The 25,653-nt window shown below is 31.5% G+C and overlaps 1 protein-coding gene across 3 annotated transcripts in view; it reads left to right on the forward strand.

Annotated features, from left to right (window-relative positions):
- The window catches only part of LOC135964035 (uncharacterized), a 137,084-nt gene that overhangs the window by 31,806 nt on the left and 79,625 nt on the right, over positions 1–25,653 (forward strand). For 2 of the 3 annotated variants that reach the window (XM_065516088.1, XM_065516087.1), the window contains exon 4: positions 2,661–2,708. The exons of the other annotated variant lie outside the window; for it this stretch is intronic. In XM_065516088.1, coding sequence (XP_065372160.1) covers positions 2,661–2,708 — 48 coding nt within the window. The remainder of the gene's footprint in view (positions 1–2,660; positions 2,709–25,653) is intronic. 3 annotated transcript variants of the gene reach the window in all.

Below are 25,653 nucleotides of genomic sequence, written 5' to 3' on the forward strand. Positions count from 1 at the left end.
TATGAATTGATTTTATTATTCAATTAATATTTTTTTTTTATTATAAATATGAGATATTTTATTTGTATTTGCCATTTGTTTTCGTCATATAATTTTTCCAAGTTGTCATCTTATTTTTACATTCAGTTTAACAGTTTAATTAACTGTTAATAATATTTAGTGTTTTCGCTTTAGCCGAACAGCCACTCATTTTATTTCCACTAAAATAGTTTTAACAAAATATTTATTTTATATTTTTTTTCTGTTGAACAATAATAAATAAATTTCTGAGGTTTCTTCTCACAGACATTCACTTTTGTCAATTTGCATTGTTTTTGTGGTTTAAATATAATTTTACACCACACACATTCATTACACTCGTTCATAGACTTTTTAGACTCGCTATATATACAATATAAATACAAGTCATAAAATAAATTTATTTTGATTAAAATATTTAAAAATCACCTCACACTTCACAAAATTATAAAAAGTTGATCGCATAGAGTTAAATTGATTTAACACAGACTGTTTGGCTGTGAAATACCAACATTTTATACTCATTCGAGAGGTTAGAGTTGGTATAGTCTAAAGAGCCAGTTAATTAAATTGGGTGATTGTTGAAGGGACATTATATAAATACGGTGCATGAAATAGCCTAAGCATACAACATTTAAAATGGGAAAAAACTCAATTGGTTGATTCACAGGGTATCCTATCATGTCATATTGTCATAATCACCCCTATCGTGATAAACATGTGATATTTCCCTCGAAGGGAAAATTGCTATCGTGATATTCCCATGAATTTTTCATTCACAATAGTTGATTTTGTTCGCAACAGCTAGGGTATTCAAGTAATCGGGTTTCTGGTTTAATCGGTTAATCGAGCAAATAATTAATCGGGGTTTTGGTTTAATCGGTTAATAATCGGTTATTTTTTAATTATTCGATTAACCGAATAATTTCTATTTTAATTTTAAACTGAAAAACAAACAAAACATAACAGTTCAACAATCCTTTTTATATACAAATGTGAGTTATTTTTTAGGATTTTAGTGAGATCTTCTGAAAAAATCTTTAAACAAAAGAAAATAATTTAAATGTTTTCCTTTTAAATGATTTTTTTCTTTAGTTTTAATAAAAGTTGACTTGGAAAAAACTCTATCACTGATTGTCGATGTTGGAGAAATCAAAAGTAAGACATGATAAAGAATATCCAATTTCTCAGTTCTTTTTTTAGTTTTTTTTAATTTGTTTTAGATTTTCAATACACTTAATAGGTTCTTTAAGTTCTGATAAAAGACTCATTTCTGTAATGTCATCCGACTCATTTGGAAAAAGTTATTCATAGAAAATTCTAGAAAAAAGGTAATTTCCAAATTTCTTAGTTTTAGTTTTGGAGCTATACTTCAAAAAACTATTGTTAGAAGGGAATGTTCATGAGTTAAGACATAAAATTTGAGTGTTTAAAACTATATTTCTATATAAAGTGGAAAAAAGAAATTTCGGTTAATCGGTTAATCGACACAAATTAATCGGTTTATTTGTTATTTGGAAATTTTAAATTATTCGAACAGTTAACCGACAAAAATTAATCGGTTAACCGATTAACGGTTAATCGATTGAATACCCTAGTAACAGCTGCTTATTGTTTACAAAATTCCAACTAAAAATTTCACAACATGGGGAATTTTTTCACGTGAACAGAGTTTATGAACGAAAAATGGGAAAAGTGAACATATTTCATGTGAAATATTGATACGCGATTAGTTTTAATATTTCCCGGGAATGGATAGACTGAATAGATTTTGTGGGTTGGAGGTCGAAACCTCCAAGCATGCATTTTGCGATTTCTAAGATTTACAGCTTCATTCCTGAACTCAAACTGTTATGGTGAACTAGAGGGCAACACAAAATATTCTTCGGGTCGCAGTGCTTTAATGTGGACCACTGGTCGTCATAAAGAGAACTTGAAACATGGGTTACAAAAACTTGATAAATTCTTTCTCCATTATGAATTCACCAGCTATTTATTGTTATTTTGTTTCTTATTTGATAATTTTTGAACTTCGTTGAAAGGTAAAAATGAATCATGTTCGGCCTCCGGTGACCATGAGTGCTGATCACTGGTCTAGACTTTTGTTTCAGATATGTTCGACGATCTTATAAAAAATGCTTGTCGATTTTGTCTTAACATTTCATTGATCTGGTATGGTTTTTAAAACCATGAGAGGTTCGTAACCAAATTTGAATTTCACGAACATATTACGGTAAAGTCTTTATGGAAACATTTACTTTTCGTGCAGTTCAAAAGTTTTACCCAAAATTCTAAATATTTGTTTTCTTACTTTACTTATCATGTTATCACTTTCCACTACTTTTGTTCTAATTTAAATAATTGTAGTCTGTGTGTGTGGAATTTGTAATTACTGTTCTTGTAGTGTCATTAAGAAATACACTTAGTAAACAATGTGTATTTAAAAGTGACTCGTTACCACTTGCATTACTTGGCTAATGAGTGGTTCTTATCTACTGCATTACTAACGTTTATTACGTGCTGTGTTTTACTTTAGTGTTGTCACTTGTCTTTGTTTCGTTACGTAAATTTTTTTGTTTTTTTTTTATTTTGTGTTTTTTTAATTCTTTCTTAATTATAACATTATTTTTATTTTCTTTTAGCAAAATTACTAAGCAAGAGCAAACAATTAAAGAAACCTCAGAGCATAGGTAAATATTATGTATATGAACTACTTACTTACTTATTTACTACTAATGTCAATTATAAAAACATATAACTGTTAATGTGTCAAAATGTGTAAAAATAGGGGTATTCACTTGTAACTACTCTGCATAAAGATATATCTTTATGTTTATAATCAAAGACATATTATATATTTGATCAATTCAAAAGGTCTCTTATCATGTCATATTGTCATAATGTCCTAATATTTCGCAATGGTTTTGATTGCTTTTCAAGCAAAAAATGTCCTAAAATAATACTACTCTGTATGCTATGTTTACTGTGTTATCGTAACCAACCAGCAGAGACCTGTGCCGAATGCCTATGAGTCGGTTAAGCCGAGCCGCCGAGTCGTGAAATATGAGGACATTATGACAATATGACATGTTAGGAGACCTTGTGAATTGAAAATACTGAAGCATATCTATATGTATTTTAAACAAAATATAAACAAAACCTTTTTTATACGCTAAACTACCATAGTGCGCAGGGTATTATGAGTTTGTGCTGATATTTTTAACGACTACAAATATTCGCAGTAATATTAAAGTATTATGATCGAATTTCTTTAAACGATGTTAGTCCGTCCGTCTGGCGTGGCTGACTGTCCACGTAAACCTTGTGCGCAAATTAAAGGTCGAAATTTTGATGATATTTCGATCAAATTAGGCACATGAATTTTGTTAAAGCCACAGGACGAAACTGGCTGAAATCGGTCTATTATTTTACTTAGACCCTATGTCCTCCCGAAATAGGACGTCATCGGTCATAAATGTTTAATTTATTTAGGTATCTACACAAATTTCTTTACAAATAAGTATTGGGTATATGACTTAAAAATGCAGGATGTTTTACATTTTTAGCTTTTATTTTGAAACATTTGTACAATATAAATTTATTCAAAGTATTGGCCATTGTAAACTATGAGCTATTCCCATCTTTCTGACAACATATGGATTCCGAGCCATAAGAACTGCTCATCTTTTGAAGCCAAGAACGAATCAAGAAAATTTCGGATACTCTGTTCTGTATCGATCGAAAAAAATAGTAGTCGGACAGAGCAAAACTTCTCAACCACGACTTTCTAAATAGATTTTAACAGGTATTGCAACGTGTGGCCAATCGCTGTCATGATGGAATATTCATGCCAAGTAATGATTCGGTGCAAAAATGATTTTCTTTTATAGCGTTCAAGTATCATTTCGGACATACAAAATCGTATTTCAAAGTCTCTCGCCTTCAGTTCGCATGATACGTACTTTCCCTGCTTTAGGATTAATCCTGTTGTTCACAAACGTTTTCAAATTGCTGCTTGAATATCTCCTAATGATTTTGCAAGCTCTTGTTGAGTTTTACAACAATCCTGATGAAGTAATGCCTCCAATTCTTGGTCTTCAAACTTTTTTGGCTGGCATGGGTGATCTTTGTCTTCCGTGTTAAAATCACCACTTTTGAAACGCACAAACCATCTCTCCATGCGAGTTGAAACCGATGGAACTCATTAAAGATAAGCTTTGGTGAGCAATCGGTGTACTTCAGAGGCACTTTTTTCAAATTAAAGAAGTAAAGCTAAACTTCCCGCATATGACGATTCGTTGGTACAAAATTTGACATTTTCGAGGCAAAATAATGTTCAATAACTAAGTGAGAATAAATGACAGATATGTACCCTTCAAAATGAGATATATGTTATTAAAAACAAAAAAACCGCGTTCAAAAGATACCCTATCTATTGTAAATCCCGCATTTTTAAGTCTTACATCCAATATATACACGGAAGTCATGTCACCTAATTTTATGATGATATAGCCCACTTCCGAAAATCACTTTAACCCGCCAATGGGGACGCAAATTTTACTTTCATAAATGGTGACCCCGGTCTAATGCACTAATAGTTAACTTTTCTTTTAAATTTGAAAATAAAACAAAGATATTAAATCAATTTTAGATCTTTTCCTTCAATTTTAAAATTCATAAAATTTTTTAAAAACAATAACGGAGAATAAATTTATTAGATTTTTTTTAACACACCTGGTCTCACAGACATATACACCCCTATCGTGAACAACATGTGAAATTTATGTTCCCATGAAATATCCATTTCCCTCGAAGGGAAAATTGCTATCGTGATATTCTCCTGAACTTTTCATTCACAATAGTTGATTTTGTTCGTAACAGCTGTTTATTGTTTATAAAATTCCATCTAAAAATTTCACAACATGGGGAATTTTTTCACGTGAACAATGTTTATGAACGAAAAATGGGAAAAGGGAACATATTTCCTGTGAAATATGGATTCGCGATAGGGGTGATAGATTACCATTGGCAGGTTAACGAGCTCATAGCTCCCATAAATAGCCCAATTCCGAAAATCATTCAGGAAAATAAATCATTGACAGTGTAGTTTAGTTAGTTTACGTCTTATTTTTTATTTTACTATAACCACAGACTGCGAATAGCCTTAATAATAAAATTTCTTCAACTTTAAATAGTTTTTTTGTTAGTTAAAACAATTTATTAACAGTTAAAAAAACATTTAAATAAAACTAAGTAAGTACTTTAAAGTGTGTTAAAATAATTTCAAATTTGAACTCCCTTCAGGGTTAAATGTAGCAGAAGCACATTTTTCTTTATCACAAGAGGGGCTCATTGACTCATTTTCGTTATTGTTTTTGTTTTGGTTTCAACTCGACGCCACAAGTATCTTTCAATAGACAATTAGCCAGCTCATAATCAAACGACGCACTCATAATATACTGTATCTAAGTGTATTGCAGATAGTAACTTAGTAATAAAGGCTGTGTGATTGAAGTTGATCTTCTCTAGCGATCGCTTGCTATTTGCAAACACACAAATTATATGAAAATGTATGTCATTTTAAGTGCTTTTAGTTTACAGTTTTGTTGTTATACGATATTTTAACAATTTAACGAGAAATGTTTATTTATTTCTTTAACTTTTTGTAAAATGTATATTTTTATTAGTTGTACTCAGCGAATGACAGATGACAGATTATTTGTTGTATGTATTACTACTATATACATATATATTGTACATACACAAATTTGTTTTTATAGTTGGATTGTTGGCTTCATTTGAGACTATTTCGTTTGATCTGTGTCACATGGCTGAGGTTTTGTATGAGTCGCATTCTTTTTGATTAATTTCTATCAACAATATTAATTTCAACAATTTATATTTTCCGGCTTATTTGTTTGTTTCTCACATCTTTGTGTGTTGGGGTCACTTTTTGCAATATTTAAATTATCTATTTATTTATATATAGTTGTTGCAATTACACATAATATGCTGTGTGAACTTTTATAAACTTTTCGTAATGTAATTTGCTGGCTGGCTGACTGGCTTGGTGCATTTGTTAATGCTTGTCAAGAATCTTTGAGAGCAAAATGGTCAAAGCCATGTCTTAATATTAAATTAATGTTTGCATATTTATGGTTGCGAAATGAATAATTTTGCGCTATTAAGTTTGACATCGGGGGTAACTAACCTGTGATGGTGATTAGCAATGTATAGATTTTTGGTGGTTTTTTGAATTATTGTTTGAATATAAGTTGTACAAATTTGAAAATCTGGGTATGATGAAGAGTGAAATTGAAATTAGCTAAGAATTTTGACTTGAGAATGTGTTTTATGTGCTGTTTTTCTATAGCGAAGGAGTACTTTGAGTAGAAATTTAACATGTATTTTGTTATTGTAACAAAAACAAAATACATGTAAAACGTCCACTCAAAGCACTCGTTCGCTATAGAAAAACAGCACATAAGTCTCACAAAATTATTTACACATTATTGGAAATATTGAAATTTTTAGGTGTCACAACAAACGTTAAAATGTCCTGCTGTATCCTTTGAACAATGTCGGCAATGCCGAACTCAACTCAACTTTGAAGCAAAGCACAGTGGAGTAGATTTAAAATATTTCGATAAACGTCTGTGGGCTAGAATCAAAATATTTGGAATCAGCTGATCAGATTGACATAAAATTTGACTTAGGCTTGGCAGACCAGTATTCCAGTTTCATTTTTGACGACGGCCGATACAGGAGCGTTACTATGTGATCCCAAAAAGGGGCATCTAAAAACATGCAACATTTTTTTTTCAACTATAAAATTATAAGGACCTTATATTTTTGTATAGTTTTCAACATACCCTAAAATATACTAAATTCGGGTCCTTCCGAATTTAACATAGAAAAGATCATTTTTTGAGGCCAACAACGAATCAAGCCAATATCGGAGACTCTGTTTCAAAGTGAAGTTTATCCCAGATAGAGATTTAGGCATCTATCGAAACAAATAGTAGTCGGACAGGACACGGTCATAACTATAAGGCAGGAGAAGCAAAACCTCCCAACCACATTCTAAATTGTTTTTAACAGGTATTGCAACATGTGTCCGAGTGTTGTCATGATGAAATATTACGGTTTCATGTCTGGTCGCATATTATGGACCTTATTTGGCCAATACACGCTTCAAATGAATCAGTTGCGTTCGTTACAGGTTCCCTGTGATGATCTGGTCTGATTTCAGCAGCTCATAATAAATAGGACCATTTCGCTCCCACCAAATACAGAGAATTACCTTAGCGCCATGTGTATTTTGCTTTGGTGTCGTTTCGGCTGGTTGGCCGGGCTTCACATTCGATCTCTTAGGCTGAAGCCACGAAATGAGCGGCAAATGAAATACTACTAAGCGATGCCGTTTAGCCGCTCCGAAATTCCGCTCATTGCGTGACCACTTCGGTAGTATTTCATATGGTTTAGTTTTTTGACGCTCACCGTTCTGACGCTTAGCCAGCCACTCATTGTGTGGTCTCGGCCTTACGCTTCGGGTTATCCATTTTTCATCGCAAGTAATTATTCTGTGCAAAATCGTATTTCAATTCGAATGGTACCCAATTTCTCTGCTTTTGAATGATTCCTGCTGCTCGCAAACGTTTTGAAATTGCAACTTTCAAATATTTTGCAAATTCTTGTTGATTTTGACCACAATCTTTATGGTGTAATGTCTCCAATTATTGGCCTTCAAACTTTATTGACCGGCCTGGGCGATCTTCGTCCGTGTCAAAATCACTCCTTCTGAACCGAACAAACCATCTCTCGCACGTTGAAACCGATGAAACACATTCACCATAAGCGTTGGTGAACAATCGGTGTGCTTCAGTGGAACTTTTTTTCAAATTACAGAAGTAAAGCAAACCTTCCCGCATATGATTATTCTTTGGTATAAAATTCGACATTTTCGAAGCATAAAATAATATTCAATCACTGAGAATTGAAGACAGATCCATTTTTCGTCGAAAGTAATGATTCGGTGCAAGAATTATTTTCTTTTATAGCGTTCAAACATAATTTCGGACATGCAAAATCGTCTTTGAAGGTATCTCTGCTTCAATGATACCCAATTTCCCTGAATGAATCCTGCTTCTCGAAAAGTTTTGAAATTACTGCTTGAGCAGCTTCGAATGATTATACAAGCTTTTGTTGAGTTTGACAACAAAAATGTGGAATTTTTTCACGTGAAGTTGATGAACGAAAAAAGGAAAAGGGAACATATTTCATGTGAAATATTGATTCGCGATAGGGGTGTATATATATTCTGGATCGTTATAGATAGCGGAATCGATATAGCCATGTCCGTCTGTCTGTGTGTTGAAATCAACTTTCCGAAGCCCCCAAATAACTTACACACACGATTCATACATCAATATCTCCGAAATTCTTCCGGCTCGGTCGCTATTTAAAATCGAGAAAATCGGTCCACAAATGGCTGAGATATAAGGAAAAAACTAGGGCAACCTCGATTTTTCACCTATTTTTGACCTATATCTGGATTACTAACTAATTAATATAGACAATATGGATATCTTATGATAGATATTTCAAAGACCTTTGCAACGACGTATATAAGACCATAGTAAGTTGGACATACAATGGGTCAAAATCGGAAAAAAATATTTTTTAACTCGAATTTTTTTTTCATCAAAAATTTTTTTTGTCATAAATTCTTTTTCCAAAAAAATTAATTAAAGAAATTTAAAAAAAACTTTTTTTTAAAAAAAATTAAAAAACAATTTGGAAAAAAAAATATTTTTAAAAAAATTTTGATTTTGTTTAAATAAATATTTTTAAGTATAATTTGGTGAAGGGTATATAAGATTCGGCACAGCCGAATATAGCTCTCTTACTTGTTTTAAATTAAAGAAGTAAAGCTAAACTTACATAATTTGTTAAAACTAAGAAAAAATATATTGGCAGATAACCTCAGATTACCTTTCGTGTATTCTTCCATATTCATGATTCCCCTTTCTCTCCATATATTTATCCAGAATATTAAATTCCAAAGATAAGGTATTTCCAAACTCTTTTTGAAATATGTATGCTTAGATTATTTCGTTCTAATGTATGAATATAATGTTCTTGTTTTTCAATACTTTTAATTAGTGTGTTTTTTGTATGATTAGGTTTTTTCCAACATTATTTGTTATGACATTAAGAAAATTGAATATTCTTAAGGAGTTTAAAAACGCATAAGCAGTTTTTGTGCCGTATTCATTAACCAAATGGAGGTCATTCCAATTCATTTTGTGTCATTATTCTTTTGATCATCTTTGTCTTCTTAATTTAATTGTATGTGGTCATGTCATTCTTGTCATTCCATTAAGAGCTGAATCAGTGAGTGAGTCCGCAGGCAGACAGCGAGAAAGTGTAACTAACCTTAAGCTGTTTATGGATTTTTTTTATTTCTTTATCATTTTCCATTAAGACCAAGTGTATGCAAACACTCTGCCAGTCGAAAGTCCAGTTTAGTCAAGAGCATTTGTAAATAAAGTTTTTCTTCATCGGCTTCGTTTCATTTATGGCCGGCCGGGCATGTATTGACCTGTGACAACTATTTTTCATATTGCATTGTTGGTTTGTTTGTTTGTTGTTAATATTCAGTGTGAAAATAAACACATTTTACTTTATTTTATTTTACATCTCTCTTTATTTTTCAATTTATGAATTTCACTTTAATTTCTGTTGCAATCAGCTACACAGTAAATGTGTTAAACTTTCATTTTACTTCATATATATCTCTGTTTTTATATTATTTTTATGATTTTTCTTAAAAATAATGTAATTGATATAGTTACGATTTGTTGTGCAAGTATGTCATAAATTGTGTCATAATTTTGTTTCAGACTTTTTATTTCTATTTCTTTGATATCAGCAATTATAACTTTGTTTATTAGGGTCTTGAACTTGCAGTGATTTATTGTTAATGATTTAAATTCTTAATATGTGCTTTTATTTCCAACTCATAAATTTTATTGATTATTATTGTTTTCGTTTTGTATTTGTATACCAAATTACTAGTCACAAATCACGCCTTAACCGGCCAACAAATTGTCACCATATAAGAAAATTTTATTAAATCAGGAAAAGTTTTCATTATGCATTTTTGATGATGTGATGAAGATTATGCAAATTTTATTAGAAAAAATAAAAAAAAAAAACTAAAGCAAAGAGTTATGAATCTAAACACCATTTCCAATTTGGAATTGAGGAAAAATTTCCCAACTACTTCATTCTAATTAGTTTTTAACAGGTATTGCAACATGTGACCGAGCGTTTTCATGATGAAATATTAATATTTCGGCCAATGATCGCTTCAAAAGAATCAGTTGTGATCGGTACAGGTTCCCTGTGTTGATCTGATCAGATTTCAGCAGCTCATAATAGATAGGACCCTTTTGCTATCACCAAATTCTGAGTATTACCTTAGCTTCATGGATATTTCGCTTCGGTATCGATTCGGCTGGTTGGCCCGGCTTAACATACGATCTCTTACGCTTCGGTTTATCGTGATGGATCATTTCGGAGTACGTATGGTACCCAATTTCCTTGCTTTTGGATGAATCCTGCTGCATGAGTAGCTTCCAATGCTTTTGCAAGCTCTTGTTGAGTTTGACAATAATCTTCATGGAGTAATGCCTCCAATTATTGGTTTTCAAACTTTTTTGTCTGCCTTGAGCGATCTTTGTCTTCCGTTTCAAAATCACCACTTACTTCTAAACCGCAAAAACCATCTCTCGCACGTTGAAACCGATGAAACACATTCGCCAGAAGCTTCGGTGAGCAATTGGTGTACTTCAGCTGCACTTTTTTTCAAATTAAAGAAGTAAAGCCAAACTATCTTTACTTCTTTAAGTTATAAGTTATAATGTTCAATAACTTACTCAGAATAAATGACAGATATGTAAACTTCGAAGTGGCATATAAATTATTAAAAACAAAAACCGCATTCAGAAGAAACGCCATCTATTGTAAATCCCGCATTTTAAAGTCATACACCCAATATTAAATCGGTATTGGTTGCCTTCTTTACAACGGTTTTAGGGCTATTTTCTCACTTTTTGCAATCAACTTTAAAACAAATATTTTTAACTTTCAAGAATAGACAGAGATTTTTTTTTATAAAAAAAAGAGTTTTCTGATTGGGAACCCTACATGTGATCTATCTTATAGACTTTCCCAGCTTGAAGCGCGTAGCAACTGAACCACTAGAATTCTATTACGGAATTTAAAGTGACTCCCCTGATTACACTAGTTCCAGAACTTAAGCACCTGGAACACATTCCAAAATATTTTCAGGTGTAAACAAGCTTAGAAATGGTGTATTCAAATGTCTAATAAAGAGGAAAAACACATCCACAACTTGATTCGTAGTGAGTGCAAAGAGAAGTAGTCATTTTGCGTTTTTTTTTTTAAACATGTTACATTACCCGACGTCCAACGTATGTATGTATATGTATGTGCGATTATAAAGTTCGTAATGAAAACTGAAAAGATTTTGTGAATAAAATAAAATGTATAAACTGCTTACGATTTAAATTAAAATGCACAAAAGCGTAATAGCTGTCACTGTGACAGCTATCGAGAAGACGTCATTAATCAACTAGTACCGCCATAATAGACAAAAACACCAACAACTAACAACAACAAACAACTCGCAACAGGCAAATAAACAAAATACAACAAAGCCATACATACAGACAGACAGGCGAACGGACGGAGCAGTATCTATGTACGACATGGAAACATACAGTGACATTTTATTTACAATTTGAATATAAACCTGTGTGTGCCTTTTCGGACTGGATACGAAGAAACAGGAGATGGATGCATTTAGATGCAAAATTAAATAATAATAAAGTGGGGAAAAAAAGTACAAAGTTTGTCAGTTGCAGTAAATAAACTGCAATTTAGTGGCATGAATTGTTAATAAATAAAATTGAAATGTTGATTTTATTAAAGAAACATTTTTGTTTCGTATCTTTTAAAATATTGTTCACTTATAAATAAGTATTGACATTTGTATTTTATATAAATGAAAGTGTGTGTTTTTATCCGTTTACATGTCCGTCCGTCCGTCTGTCTGTCTGTCAGTTCATGTGTAAAAAGTGTGTTGATTAAACGAATAAGGAGTGAGATCGAAAAATTCTTAACATACATATATGTTTATAAAAAAGAAACCACTAAACTTACAGCTTTAATTTTTTTTTTATTTGATTGAAATTATTATTACAATTTACAAAAAAAATTATTTTTTTAGTTTTAATCACTAGTGATGAAATTTTGAACCTTTTTCGGAAACCCTTCCATTAACGTTTTTATAGTGCTTTCTGTCACTTTGCTCGAACATGTAGTCCATCTCCGTTTAAAATCTACCACACTTTTGGACACCTTTTTTGTACTCTTCAATTCTCTTTTAACAAGAGCCCAATATCTCTCCACTGGCCTTAGCTCCGGGCAGTTTGGAGGATTTGCCTCTCTTGGTACAAATACCACATTATTGTTCTTGTACCACTCAAGGGCTTGTTTGCCATAGTGACAGGATGCCAAGTCAGGCCAAAAATAAGTGGACACATTATGAAGTCTTATGAATGGAAGCAGCCTTTTTTGTAAACATTCCTTGATGTAAATTTCGGTATTTATAGAGCCCGTTGTAACAAATGAGTGGCTTCTTTTGCCGCAACTGCATATTGCTTGCCATACCAAGAACTTTCTGGGAAATTTTGTCTGCTTTTGGGTCCTAAACTTTTCTTCAACATTCCCTCGAGCATCAGCAACATAAAATTTTTGACCTGGAAGTTGCGAAAAATCTGCCAGAACATACGTTTCGTCATCCATTATGCAGCAAGAATATTTTTTTATAAAACTTGACTTCAATTTCCGTGCTCTGTTTTTGGCCTCTAAATTTTTAGTAGCGTTCCTGTCAGGAACTTTTTGAGCCTTGTATGTTTTTAAACCTGCATTAGCTTTAACTTTTCGTACCAAATAGTCCGAGCACTGAGCTCGGACTACATCCGGGCTGCTTTCCTACCGGATGTGTTGGGAGCTCTTTTGAAAATGCGTTCTATTTTTTTGGCTTTAGAAACATCATGTGGACCATTCCTTCTACCTGAACCAGGTTTTCTATCAACTGACAAGTTCTCCCGGTACTGTTTAATAACATTGGAAACAGTTTGACGGCAGACCTTTGTATGCTTGGCCAACTTTTTGTAAGACCAAGTTGGGTTTTGTTGAAAATATTTAATAATTTCAGTACGCACTTTTTTCTGGTCACTCATTTTAATCAGATTAACAAAAAAATTAATATAATTGACATTACACATAATAACTGACATGTTTTTCAAAGGTAACTTGATCAAAAAAAAATTCAAATAATACTTGGGTTAAAAAATGTAATGAAAAACGTGTGTTAAGAATTTTTCGATCTCACTCCTTACATCTACTCTAGTACGTAACAGACAGATATGGAAAATTAAATATCATTATTGTTGTTGTTGTTGTTTTAATAAATTTATATCTTGAATATTAAAACTATCGAAATGTATTGCGGACTAGAGTGGACTGGATTGAGAGCGACCAATCCATTGTCGTTGTCGACAATATCAACATCATCATTATTACACTCGATGTCCCATGCAGAAATAATCACAAGTGTTTTTTTATTTTAAAAACTACTGCAGCAACTATATGTGGCACTGTTTGGACTTGTAGAGAGATCTAAAAGTATTGATTGATATGATTAAAACAGTGGTCGGCACTTATAGCCAACACATAAACAACACGACTACCATTAAAGTTAATATAAATTATTAAATTAACAGATTATATCGAGCCCTTAGCGCCAAATTATCGTAAGCGACATTTTCTAAATTTTTTTTATTGCAAAAATTAATATTTTATGAACCGACTGATGTTTTAGCGTTCTCAGAATATCAAATTTGTTAATAACTTCAAAATTATAGGGGGTAAGATTTTATCGTAAGTCAATGTTTACATTTTACAGTAAACGAATTTTATCGTAAGCGACACATAGTGGTATAGAAAAAAAGAAGGAAATAAATCTGTAGCTTCTAAATGGTTAAATTGGTTTGAATGAAATTTCACATGCGCAAAAAAGAAGAAGTGCTGTCGAGTTTAAGTTCTGATTGTGTACCTCATGGGCCCACCAGGGGCGCGACCAAGGGTCTTCAAAGCAGGACCTCGGATATGTTACATTTTTAAAACAATCCTATTTCTTCGTTTGTGTTCCGATTTCATTTGTGTTGCGAGAGCTACAAAAGACCTAGTCGTAGCTATCAATTATCTCTTATAGCTTAGGAGATATTCGCATTTGAAAATTAAATGTTCAATATACTACCCAACCTACTCCAGTTTTTTGATAACAGCGTATCCAAATATTTTCCGATTTTCTTCATTGGACTAACAACATATGTATGTGTCAAACAGAAAAAGAACTGTTTAAAAATAATGACTAAGTCCAACGTTATATGCATTTGAATTTAAAAAATTTTAAAAAGCCGATTTTTCGCTAGTTTTTCGGGAAAAAAGAACTGTTTTTCTTTTTAAGTTATCACAAAAAATTTCTAAGAGGATGTATAAGGAATTTACACTTTCTGAAAGTTTTCATAAAATATTTTAAATGAAAAAAAAGGGACCAGGTCCATTAAAAAAACATCTATTTTTTATGTAAAATTAAATTCTCAAATTGCATATTCGATATCAAAATATAATAACCGATTTTTAATTATTTGTAAAGGGTTCCGATAACTCCGACGCTGGTATGGATATTATAGCCAAAAAACAAATAATTTCCATTTTTGGGATTATTCAACACTTTTTTGAGAATTGCGGGATTGCTGATAATAAATTTCAAAATTCGTTTTTATTTTTCCATTTTGAATAGAAAATTTTACATAACTGTGAAATTTCATTAAAAACTATTCATAAATAACAATTTCATTTCAATTCGAAAAATTTGTATCTATGCAAAAATTCAATAAAAAACATTTTTTGTCATATTTTTCAATAAAGTATTCCATGAATTTTTAATTGTCAAAGGTTATAAATATTTTTGAAAAATAGACAAATAGCTTGAACGAAATTATATTATATCGCATCATAACATTTTTAATTCTATGTATAAATTTCAAAATAATCGAAAAAACCTTCTCCTGTAAAATTTGCGTTTTGTCGCTTACGATAATTTGGCGCTAAGGGCTCGATATGTCGACTAAAGGAACTAATTTTAGTTTGAGAACATTTAGCTTGTATTCTCTTTATGGTACCATATGAATATCGTACTTGTCCGGAAGATTGCGTTCAGTTGGGCTTAATGCCCAACATACTAATATGTCCAGTGCCATGTAATCATCCCTTTGAATTATCACAATTTCTTAGATTTCATGTAAGGAATCCAGTTTAAAAATTATAGTTTCAGCTGTTACAACAACTACCCATCAGAATTCTTCAGTAAATCTAAACTAAGAGGTTTTTCTAACCGAAACGAGAGTTTATAATGCCACATTTTAATTCATTTCAAGGTTAATGTTTGAGAATAAATATTGATCATTAATTTTTTTGATTCTGAAATCTAAAATGAAATGTGAATTCAAGAAACGTTTAAAAATAAATAAATTCTAAAGTCAAGCATGACTTTTAAGAATTATATTTAGTAACTATTTAAAAATGAATCAACTTTTAAACATAAAGTCAAACTCATCTGTTTTTAGAGAATTAGAAAAAGCTATTATTTTCAAAGCTCAAACTTTTCAAAAATACACGATACGCAAAGATTTGATTTGCAAAAGGAAAAAATGGTATTTTCTCAATTTGATATCAAATCTAAAATTAAATTTGAAAAAAAAAGCTATGGAAATATTGCGTTAGTTAAGCAATAACAAATAATTTTCGGCATAAGTGTTTTATTTCTCAACAAATCTCATTTTAGCTTTTCTATAGTTTGTTTTTCCCTTCCAAATGTTAGGTTTTCCCATAGTCCTCAAAATAGACGTTTATTTTGTGCATTTTACCCAAATCTCTTATCGACGAACCACTTCTTCAGGTTTGGAATTAGGTGGGGGCGAAATGAGCCGAATATAGACCAATTTATGGTATTTTGCCATGACACTTATGCACCGATGTGTTGCCGTGCTGGATAACCACTTTATTCTTTGCCGAATGCGGTGGGTTTTGCTTTAAATAAATATAGAATCTATCCAACAAATTTCTTCGTCTAGAAAAGTCTGTATACTATTTTTGTTAAATGTTAATATATTTAATTTAGTAGCTTTTATTAGCCATTAATGGCCCTAAGGCTTGGTTATATAAATTGAAGATAAATAAATAAAATATTTATTACAAAAAAAAAAGAAAACAAAATGTCGATTGATTTGAGGGATCTTGGCCTCTAGTTGTCATGTATCCAGATTTCTTTGGATTTCGCCAAACATTGCTAAGCACTTCTTTGAATTGGTTATACGGTTGCTCTTATGGTCAAATGTGTGTAATCGCATTACCTGCTAAGTTTTGATGCCTACTGCCTCATACACTTCAGTCTCTGATCGGCCTTCATTCTCCAATCCTCCAATATCATTCTTTTAGAGCGATATCCACAGTGGCCAAATTAATTGTATATGACGATCATTTGAAGATCTTGATATTTCAGTTCTAGCATAAACATCATATTTTCTGGCATTACAACAGATTTTGAGGTTTTCTTCTAGACCTTAGAACAAAGAGCGAACGACAACCAGGGGTATAATACTCGCATTCGTTATTGAAATAAATGTCTTTTTCTTATTCGATATTGAATCCCCAAAAATAAAAGGAAAACTCAAACGTTCGAATATTCGTATTCTCTCGTGTAAAAATGCTTCAGAAAATCCAGAATGGTCCGTCATAAATAGATGTAAATAGTTGAATATTCGACAGAATTATTCATGGTTGAAATTGAAATCATCATTAAAAGACTAAAGGCCATAGAATAAAATATACATAGAAGCGTTACTGAGAGACTAAAATCCTCCTAAGTCTGTTGTCAAAAACCTCAATATTAGACATGGCAAATATTTCACGAAGAAGATGTAACCGCTATATAAAATATATGTTAATGTTGATGATGTTTGATCATACAAAACCCTTGTAAGAGTAAATAACGTTAAACAAATTTCTGTTAAGAAAAGTAGTTACGCTTTTTTGAGTAAATATTTCCACATTTTTCATTTGCGACCCCATAAAGTATATATATTCTGGATCGTTATAGATAGCGGAATCGATATAGCAATGTCCGATTCGGCACAGTCGAATATAGCTCTCTTACTTGTTTTACCTCAATTTACTTCTGTGAACATTTCTTTCAGATTTAAAATGATTTTAATCAAAACAAAGTAATAAAATATAATATTTTAAAAATGTATAAATTTGTCGAAAATGATTAATATCGAACTCTCCATTAATGATCTATGATAATATGTCGCCGACAATTTGATTAAGATTGATGACTTGATTATTATTAACAAATAAAGCCTTAAAAATAAAGCCTAAAAAATACAGTTTTAGCTTTGGATATCTCTGATGTAAATCAATGTATTTTGTTGTTATGTCAGTCATAAAATGTAGAGAGTAAATATTTTTAGTATATTCTACTCTCAGATGCGCCTCTAAGTCACTAGCCTCTAAGTCATTATAGACAATATGGATATCCAATGATAGATATTTCAAAGACCTTTCTAACGATGTATATAACGCCATAGTATTTCGGACCTACAATGGATCAAAATCAGGAAAAATATTTTTTAAACAGAAAAATGTAACCAAAAAAGTTTTTGTACCTTAAAATTTAAAGTATAATTTGGTGAAGGGTATATAATTTTGTCTGGAAATTTTGTGTTATAAACCTTTTATAATTATAAAAATTGTTTATGAATATTTTCATCAATTCATTCTTTTAACACTTTGCAACACATTTATCCCCAACTTGTGTGCAAATTAAATTGACATTGTGGTTAATGTAGCCGTTATTGTTGCAGTTGTTATTGCTGTCACTATTGTTGTTGTTATTATTATTATTATTATTTTTTGTGTATTTTTAATTTTACACACAAAGAAAACACTATGAAACAAATTAGTTTAATGTTTAAATAAAATAAGGAAGATCTCATCACATTTTACAGCTGAACAAAAAAAAATGCAGCAGCAGCCACTACTAGTGCCTGTTATGAATTTCTGATGTTTCATACGTTTGTTTCATTATTTATATGTGGCATTAATTAATGGCATCAACGGAAGTTTTACATAAGTCCCGCAGACAAGAGCTCAGAGATCAAGTTTAAAATAATAATTGGCTGGTTGGTCGGTCGGTTAGATGGATGATTTTTTTTATTTTATTTTTTTTTGTCTTTAATGCTACGATAAATGTTGGTGACACATAATAAAGCGATGTTTGATATTTTATATTCAATAGATGTTTGTAAAACGATACTACATATTTATATTAATTTGGAATGAATGAATGGGAGAAACAAACAAAATTGCCATAAATAATTAAGATATCGTATGTCCAAAACAACCAAATGTACAACACACAAGAGTCCATAAATGAAAGATTGAATGAATGAATGGTACTTGTCAAACATTTAGACAATTTCCTTATGTCAAATAATTATTTCAAATTTGCTTTGAAATGTAACAACTTTATTTGGTAGCTAAATAAGAAAATTATGAGTGTTTTAGCTGTTGAAATTTACATCCTACATTTATTTTATATGTATGTTTGTTATCTTTTGATTCAATTTTATTTATTAACTATTTTTATTTTCTATTTATTTCTCGTTTTAGGTAAGTGTCTTAAACTTTTTATCTGATATTTTAAGGATTTCAGTTGTAAGTAATATTTTTTATATAAATTTGTAAACAATTTCAAAAGTGTGACATTTTTAGATATTTTTCATTTTCATTTTCATTTCCTGTTACAATCAAACTTTAAATTAGTTATTAAACCTTAGAGGTAAATAGAATTTGCATAATAATCAATAGTTTTAACCCATTATATATTTAACAAACATCTATACTTACGGAATACAGTATAGTTGGGATTATTAAGACTTGGTATAAAAACGATCCAAGAAAATGGAGAAATAATAACAAGTAAAATCGAATGTTTGTATTGAAATTGTTTCCAAACATATTTCCATAGAGATACACTTGTCCAGGAACCAATATTCAAAGTACTTTTACCGACAAAAACTATGTTTATACAATACACACTACTTGAGTCATCGAAAAATGTTAACAGAAACAGTCTTAATGAAATTAAAAAATCCATGTACTGCCAAATGGATGACCCATTAATTATATTATATGTATTGCTAAGCAATAAGTCTCATTCTTGATCTGACCTGTTTGAGCAAACATTTTGCTGTTGGAGAATGAATCGTCTTCCACGACTTCCGCTTTCATTTCTCCAAAACCTTTTGGCAAGGAAATGATGATGTACCTACAAAATTGTTCATTATACGTTGCTGTAATACAGCACAATGAAAACATGAATGGCTTTTCCGAAGAGATGGGAGATTGTTCGTCCGGAAACAACTGTTATTGATTTTGCCTAGTTTGAAATACCCATACCCTTATGCTTCTTACTTTCAGAAATCCTCAGGTCAGGATGTTGTTCCCACAATTGTTTTAGGTTCCTTAAGTTTGAAAATGTTTCGCATAAACTTTCATGTCGTGCTGGCATATATTTCTCATTGTTAGAAGGTTTAATTTATGCTGCACTCTCTGAACAAAGTTCATGACTTGTCAATTATGTATTGCATTCAATTGACAGGAAATACATTTCTTGTCGGAGAGCGATATAGTCTCATTGGACATTTCTATGGCAATTGGCCGAGAATGATGCGATGGACGGTTTTCAAATCTGATATCGTTTTTATTTCTGTCTGCAGACACATCCAGAGTGTTTGGCGGGAATCGAACCAACAATCCTCAGATTGATAAGTCGGTTTCCAAGTTTTATTTCCTTCACGAGTTCCCTAAGGCTCAGTTCATTCAGCTTTGTTTTTTATTTATCCTGAAGGAATAGTAAACGACATGATCTTCCAATCCAAACTTCCATATCTTTTGCGGAAGCCAGTAACATTCGTCAATAGTTTTCATTTGACTATATTCTTCTGAGATTAGACTCTGGAGATTGCGTATGGAAGCCGAGAATTATCGTTTTCTCACAGCGATATCCAAATGAATTTAACTGGATTGGATGGACTTCAAACCATGTCTTTGTGTGGGTGATGTGGATCTTGGAAGTTCAGATATCCATTCGATTATTGTTACGAAAATAGAATGCTACTTTGGAAACGCCATATTTTCGATTTTGAGAAGAAAACATTTAAGAGCTTGGGTTTCTTAAGACATTTTTAGACGAACTTATTTCCATTCGTATGTGGAACGGACTTTCAGAATATGTCTTCCCGGCGGAAGACGTCCACAAACCCTACTCCCTCTAGCCTCACTTGATTTCCAGGAAAAAATTTCCAAATACGAATAAAATACTATAATAATAATAATGAAAAAGTAAGTGAAATAATGTGATCCAGGGTGCTGATCTACCACCTTTTCAGATACTATTGTGAATCATTACACTATAATATTGAAATGAAAATTGTAGTATATTTAACAGTTTTCAGTTAGTTTTGGATAAGACCGAGTATTGATTTTTTTTAGGTACGGTTAGGTCTGGAAAAAAACAGTTTTGGTCAGACTCTAGCTTCCGCACATCACCGACTTTAGATGAACTTCACGAAATTCGTTGTAAATGGAAACATGACATCAAGGTTGGCAACCGTAGGGGCCGCTAAGATACCCCTAAAATACCCTATCAACTCGACTACTTTTACTGTTAAGCTACCGTTACCGAAGTAACTGCAATCACCGTTACCGATATAATCGTAATTACCGTTACCGCCATTTTGTAAATAATTTAAATTTTAAAATTTACAGAATTTAAAATGCAAAATAATACCACTTATAGCAGCTTGCTTTTAATGTTCGTTCACTTTATTAATAACTTAAGTCAGATCGCAATTATCGATATCATTAAAATACCTAAACTGTTAAGCTTTCGTTACCGAAATAATCTAAATTAGCGTTACCGTTACCTTTTAACCGTTTCGAATCGGTAGCCAACCTTGTATGACTTGATTGAATTCCGAGAAACATAGATATTCAGGATGGCTCTCTACCACCAAACCAGTGTATTGATCCATGGACTATTGTGAATAATCACATGAAATGAACTTGTTTATTAAAAATGTTTGGGTTAGTTTCGAATTTTTTGTGCGCTTATTAGCATCTGTTTGGTTTTGGCATGAAAAAAAAAACAATTTTTGAATTCAATTCCTTAACGATCTCTAATGGGTTAATTTATATTAAATTTATTAAAATAATACAAGGTGTGGGCATCTGTGTATTATTTTTTTTTGTTGGACATTTTTTTTTTATATAATTCCTATATTCCTTTTAGTTTTAGTATGACGATAATGATTATTATTTATTTTTTTTATTAACAAATTTATTTTTCCATTATTGACTGTTTAATGCACCATTTCCTCAAAAATACCTAAAGACCACTATTATTTTGGTTGGTTGGTTCATGCAGCCTAAATGACTGTCAAGCTGATAGTTAATTTTCGCTGCAATAAATAAAGTTTTGCCTTTAAATTTCTTACTCTCCTCTATTATTGTCTCCACCTCTTTTCATTCAGGCAATAGATCACTTGCCACTAAAGTGTTTTGGTGTATTTGTCTTTGCGGTTTGGTGTGGCAAAAGGCAAAGTTGGTTGAATCTTTGGGTTGTCTAATGATGCTGTGCAGGGGGTGCGACGATGATGATGGTTCAATTACCTATAAATTGAATTGATTTTGTATTTTAAAGTTTTTTTGTTTGCGATTTTTTGATAGTCTTACTAGGTAATAAGGAAATGTTTGGCTGTTTCTATAAGGAGAGTTAAATAACAATAGAGTGTCTTTGTTAATATTAGATTGGTCTTTTAGCTAAACAATTGTAGCCTTAATCTATACTAATTTTAAGACCTAATACAGGTAAATCATTAGTAGACACGCGCTAAATTAACCAAAATTTCAACGAATACAATATAAGTTTATTTTTGTGTAGCCTTCAATGACTTTTTCAGACTTTTCTAATCAATTGTGTTGAATTCAAATCAATTAATTCTGGAACATGTTTCCTCTCTCAATTAACACTTTATTCAAAGCAAAGCTGCCAGAATTATACATTATCAGTTTTCAACAAAAGTGCACACATACTTAGAGTTATAGCTCTTTAATTTTATACTGTACCAGATCTATAAATTTACACCTTTTTATCTTTTTAAGTGTTTGGTGCTCACAGTAAGAAATATGTTTTTATATATTTATTTTTGTTTTTTTTTTTTTGTTAAAAAAAAAATCTTCTCAAGTGCATTGACTGCACGTTTTCACAGCATTTGTGTTTGGAGAATTATTTGTTTTTAATTCTTATAAGGTTTTTTAACCTTATTGAGCTCTAAGATGTAGTTTATGGTATTGCACTCATATTACATTTTCTTAAACATTTCAAATTTTCTTTGTTTATTTAATTGCCATCAAGATTTACAAACAAAATTCGAGTACTTTTAGAGTGTTTGATAAAGTAAATATTTAAATTGAAACAATTGCTGTTTATTTGTTGAAATGCTCCAATTTCATTTTAATAATTAATATTATTTAAAAGTAAATATTGATTTTTCGTATTAGAAGTAGGAGTCAAATTGACCAAACAAGTACAAACAAAGAAACATTTTAATAATTTAGATTTTAGAAGAAACTTACAAATATGTACGTAAATTTTCTTAAGAAAAAAGTTTCAGTTTCAAAAATAAATGGAATTAAGCTTAACGAAATGTCTAATAAACTTCAAGATTCCTCGCTTAGAGACTTTGCCTTAGTTTCTAAGTTATTCGCCTTTTTAGTTTTAGCACAGCTTACTAGGGTGCATTTGGTTACTCCCATTGTATTACCCGAAAAGAAAAGGAATAAATAGAAAGGTAACGAAAATTGATAGTCCAGCATAGAAGTAGTGTTTAAAAGATTGCAGAAATAATCGAGATTTGGAAATACCATGTCGGTAGTCGTCCAATTTGCAAATCTCACTTGGGGTCCATTAGGTTGCTCTCTTTGCGTTACACGAAAAGGGAAGGAATAAAGTGAGAGGTAAAGACAAAGAGAGATGCGGGTAAATTGATAGAAGTAGTGTTTGAATGGTTGCAGAACAAATCGAAGAGAAGATTTAGAAATACCAGTACTTTAACGGATTCAAAGACACCATGACATTCGATTTTCATATTTGGTCTCAGTAACCATTTGTTGGACGTGTTTGTGGAGATATCATTATTTAATCCCGTGTTGTCTGGAATCTAAAACCCGAAGTGCCTCGAGAAGAAGGATCTTGGAGTGCAGTAGTCAATGTGATCAAGAAGGTTCTGTATACTTTCAATAATGCTGGTGTATGATGCGATGTAAGTCTCCATGCGTCAAACGCTTTAAGCCTAAAGGTCATGTACAATGCCAGATTTCTGGTCATTAGATCTACCGGTATTCAGGTGAGCAGCGTTGAGTTGAAGTCGTACGCAGAGCTCCTGTTATCAGTGGTGTTCTCCTTAATACCCTCTCAAAGAGTATGTAGTTTGAGACCTTCAATTGCCCCCACCAGACAGACACTGTGTCTCATACACCATCTCGTGCCTCTTGCCTTCCTGCAGACATACATAGCTGGCATAGCGAATGATGTTCTTGCAAGAGCGTTGGGTTTCCAAGACAGTTTCCTGCCTTGAATGATACCCAAATATTTTGCACTGTTCGAAAGTGATGTTTAATACCGTTCAATCGAGTTTGCGTAACGATTGGAATCTTGCATTTCGTTGAAAATAAGTTCAGTCTTATTCACATTTAGTCCACTATCGATTCTTCATCCACTTACTGCATGTTTCAAGATGTCGAAAGAAAAAATTAGTCGAACAAATTTTTATGAAAACCACTCTGTTTTTAAAATTCTTTCGAATAGTTGTCATACAAATTTGTTACTCATTTTTCTTTCGACATCGTGAAACAGGCGGTTAGTATTCTGAGTGCAGTGAATTCGATATGAAACTGACACATGGTCCGCAAACGCGACAGTTTTATAGTTCATGGAATACAACTTTTGCAGTTCGCCAAACTATACTGCATTTAGGTAAGTTAAATATTATGAAACGCTATATTGGAGGCTGTAAGGAAGCATAGTACCAATTCTTACTGCCTGAAAATCGGTGAAATTTTTTGTTGTGATATTTCAACATTAACATTAATTAAGTTCTATCTGGCAATTAGAAACTTATCTTCATTATTTTTTGATCTGAAATTTTTAATTTGACTTCCTCATTTATAAATTTTTTCACTTTTTGCAATTCGATATAACAATTTTGAAATTCAATTTGTTTTCTTTTCGATTTCAAATAAATTTTTGAAATAATTTTATTTTTGGAAACTTGTAATTCAATAATTATGTCAAGTTTATGCTAACCCTGTAAAATATTGAAAATTGTTTACAAACAGCAGCAACAAAAATACTTGAAAATTTCCATTATAATTTGTTATGGTTAAACGCATAATTAATATTATTTATTCCATCATCTTTTATATAGTCAGCCAAAATAAAAAATATTGTTTATTTTAATTTATGTACACAAATAAATAAAGAAAAATCCTCTTGCATGTAGCATTTTAAATGTCAAATGGAAACACTTTAATGCACTTCACTTCAAAACTTATTAAGCATTTTTGCAGACATTTTGAATGATCGGTTTTTCGATGGTCACAAAACCACAGAATGGCGAAATAAATAGATGAGAGGTGGTAACCTCTGTAAGTGAAAAATTTGTTTAAATTTTTTATTTTTCCATTTATTTATTTAATAATGAGTTTAAAAATAAATTATTAGAAATAAACATCAATAAAGCATATTTATGATATGAAGAGCGTGGTGCTGTTGCTGCTATAATACCTGAGTTTATAATAAATTAGAATGACTAATGCGAACGAAATATATGTAGATAGATATTTTTGGAAATACACCGAACGAAAAAATCTAGGCATATAAAATGAAAAGTTGGGAAATAAAATCAAAATACAAGCAACAGAAAATAAATAGTCCATAATAGAAATATATAAACAGGAGTATAATTTTATTCACTATTTCTAGAATCCGTCCGAAACAAGTCTTTCTAGTCCGAAACCGAACTAAACTTAATATTCGACCTAATCAGAAACAAACAAAAACTTTTCAAATGTAGCATGTTTTAGCTAATGTTTAGGTGATCTGCAGCACCTACTTTACTTTGTGGATTTTATATTTTTATTATTAGTGAGGCTCTATTGGTGATATTTTAAACCACAGTGTCCGGTGAATAATCCAGTAAGTATCCTCAAGTCACCCTTTCCTAGCGAAAGCAACGACTGGGATCTACGTCTGGATAGGGTTATGAATCGTTTGGACTGTCTTAGTCC

This window comes from Calliphora vicina, chromosome 1 (genome assembly GCF_958450345.1).
Source record: "Calliphora vicina chromosome 1, idCalVici1.1, whole genome shotgun sequence".
In the NCBI taxonomy this organism is placed as follows: Eukaryota; Metazoa; Arthropoda; class Insecta; order Diptera; family Calliphoridae; genus Calliphora; species Calliphora vicina.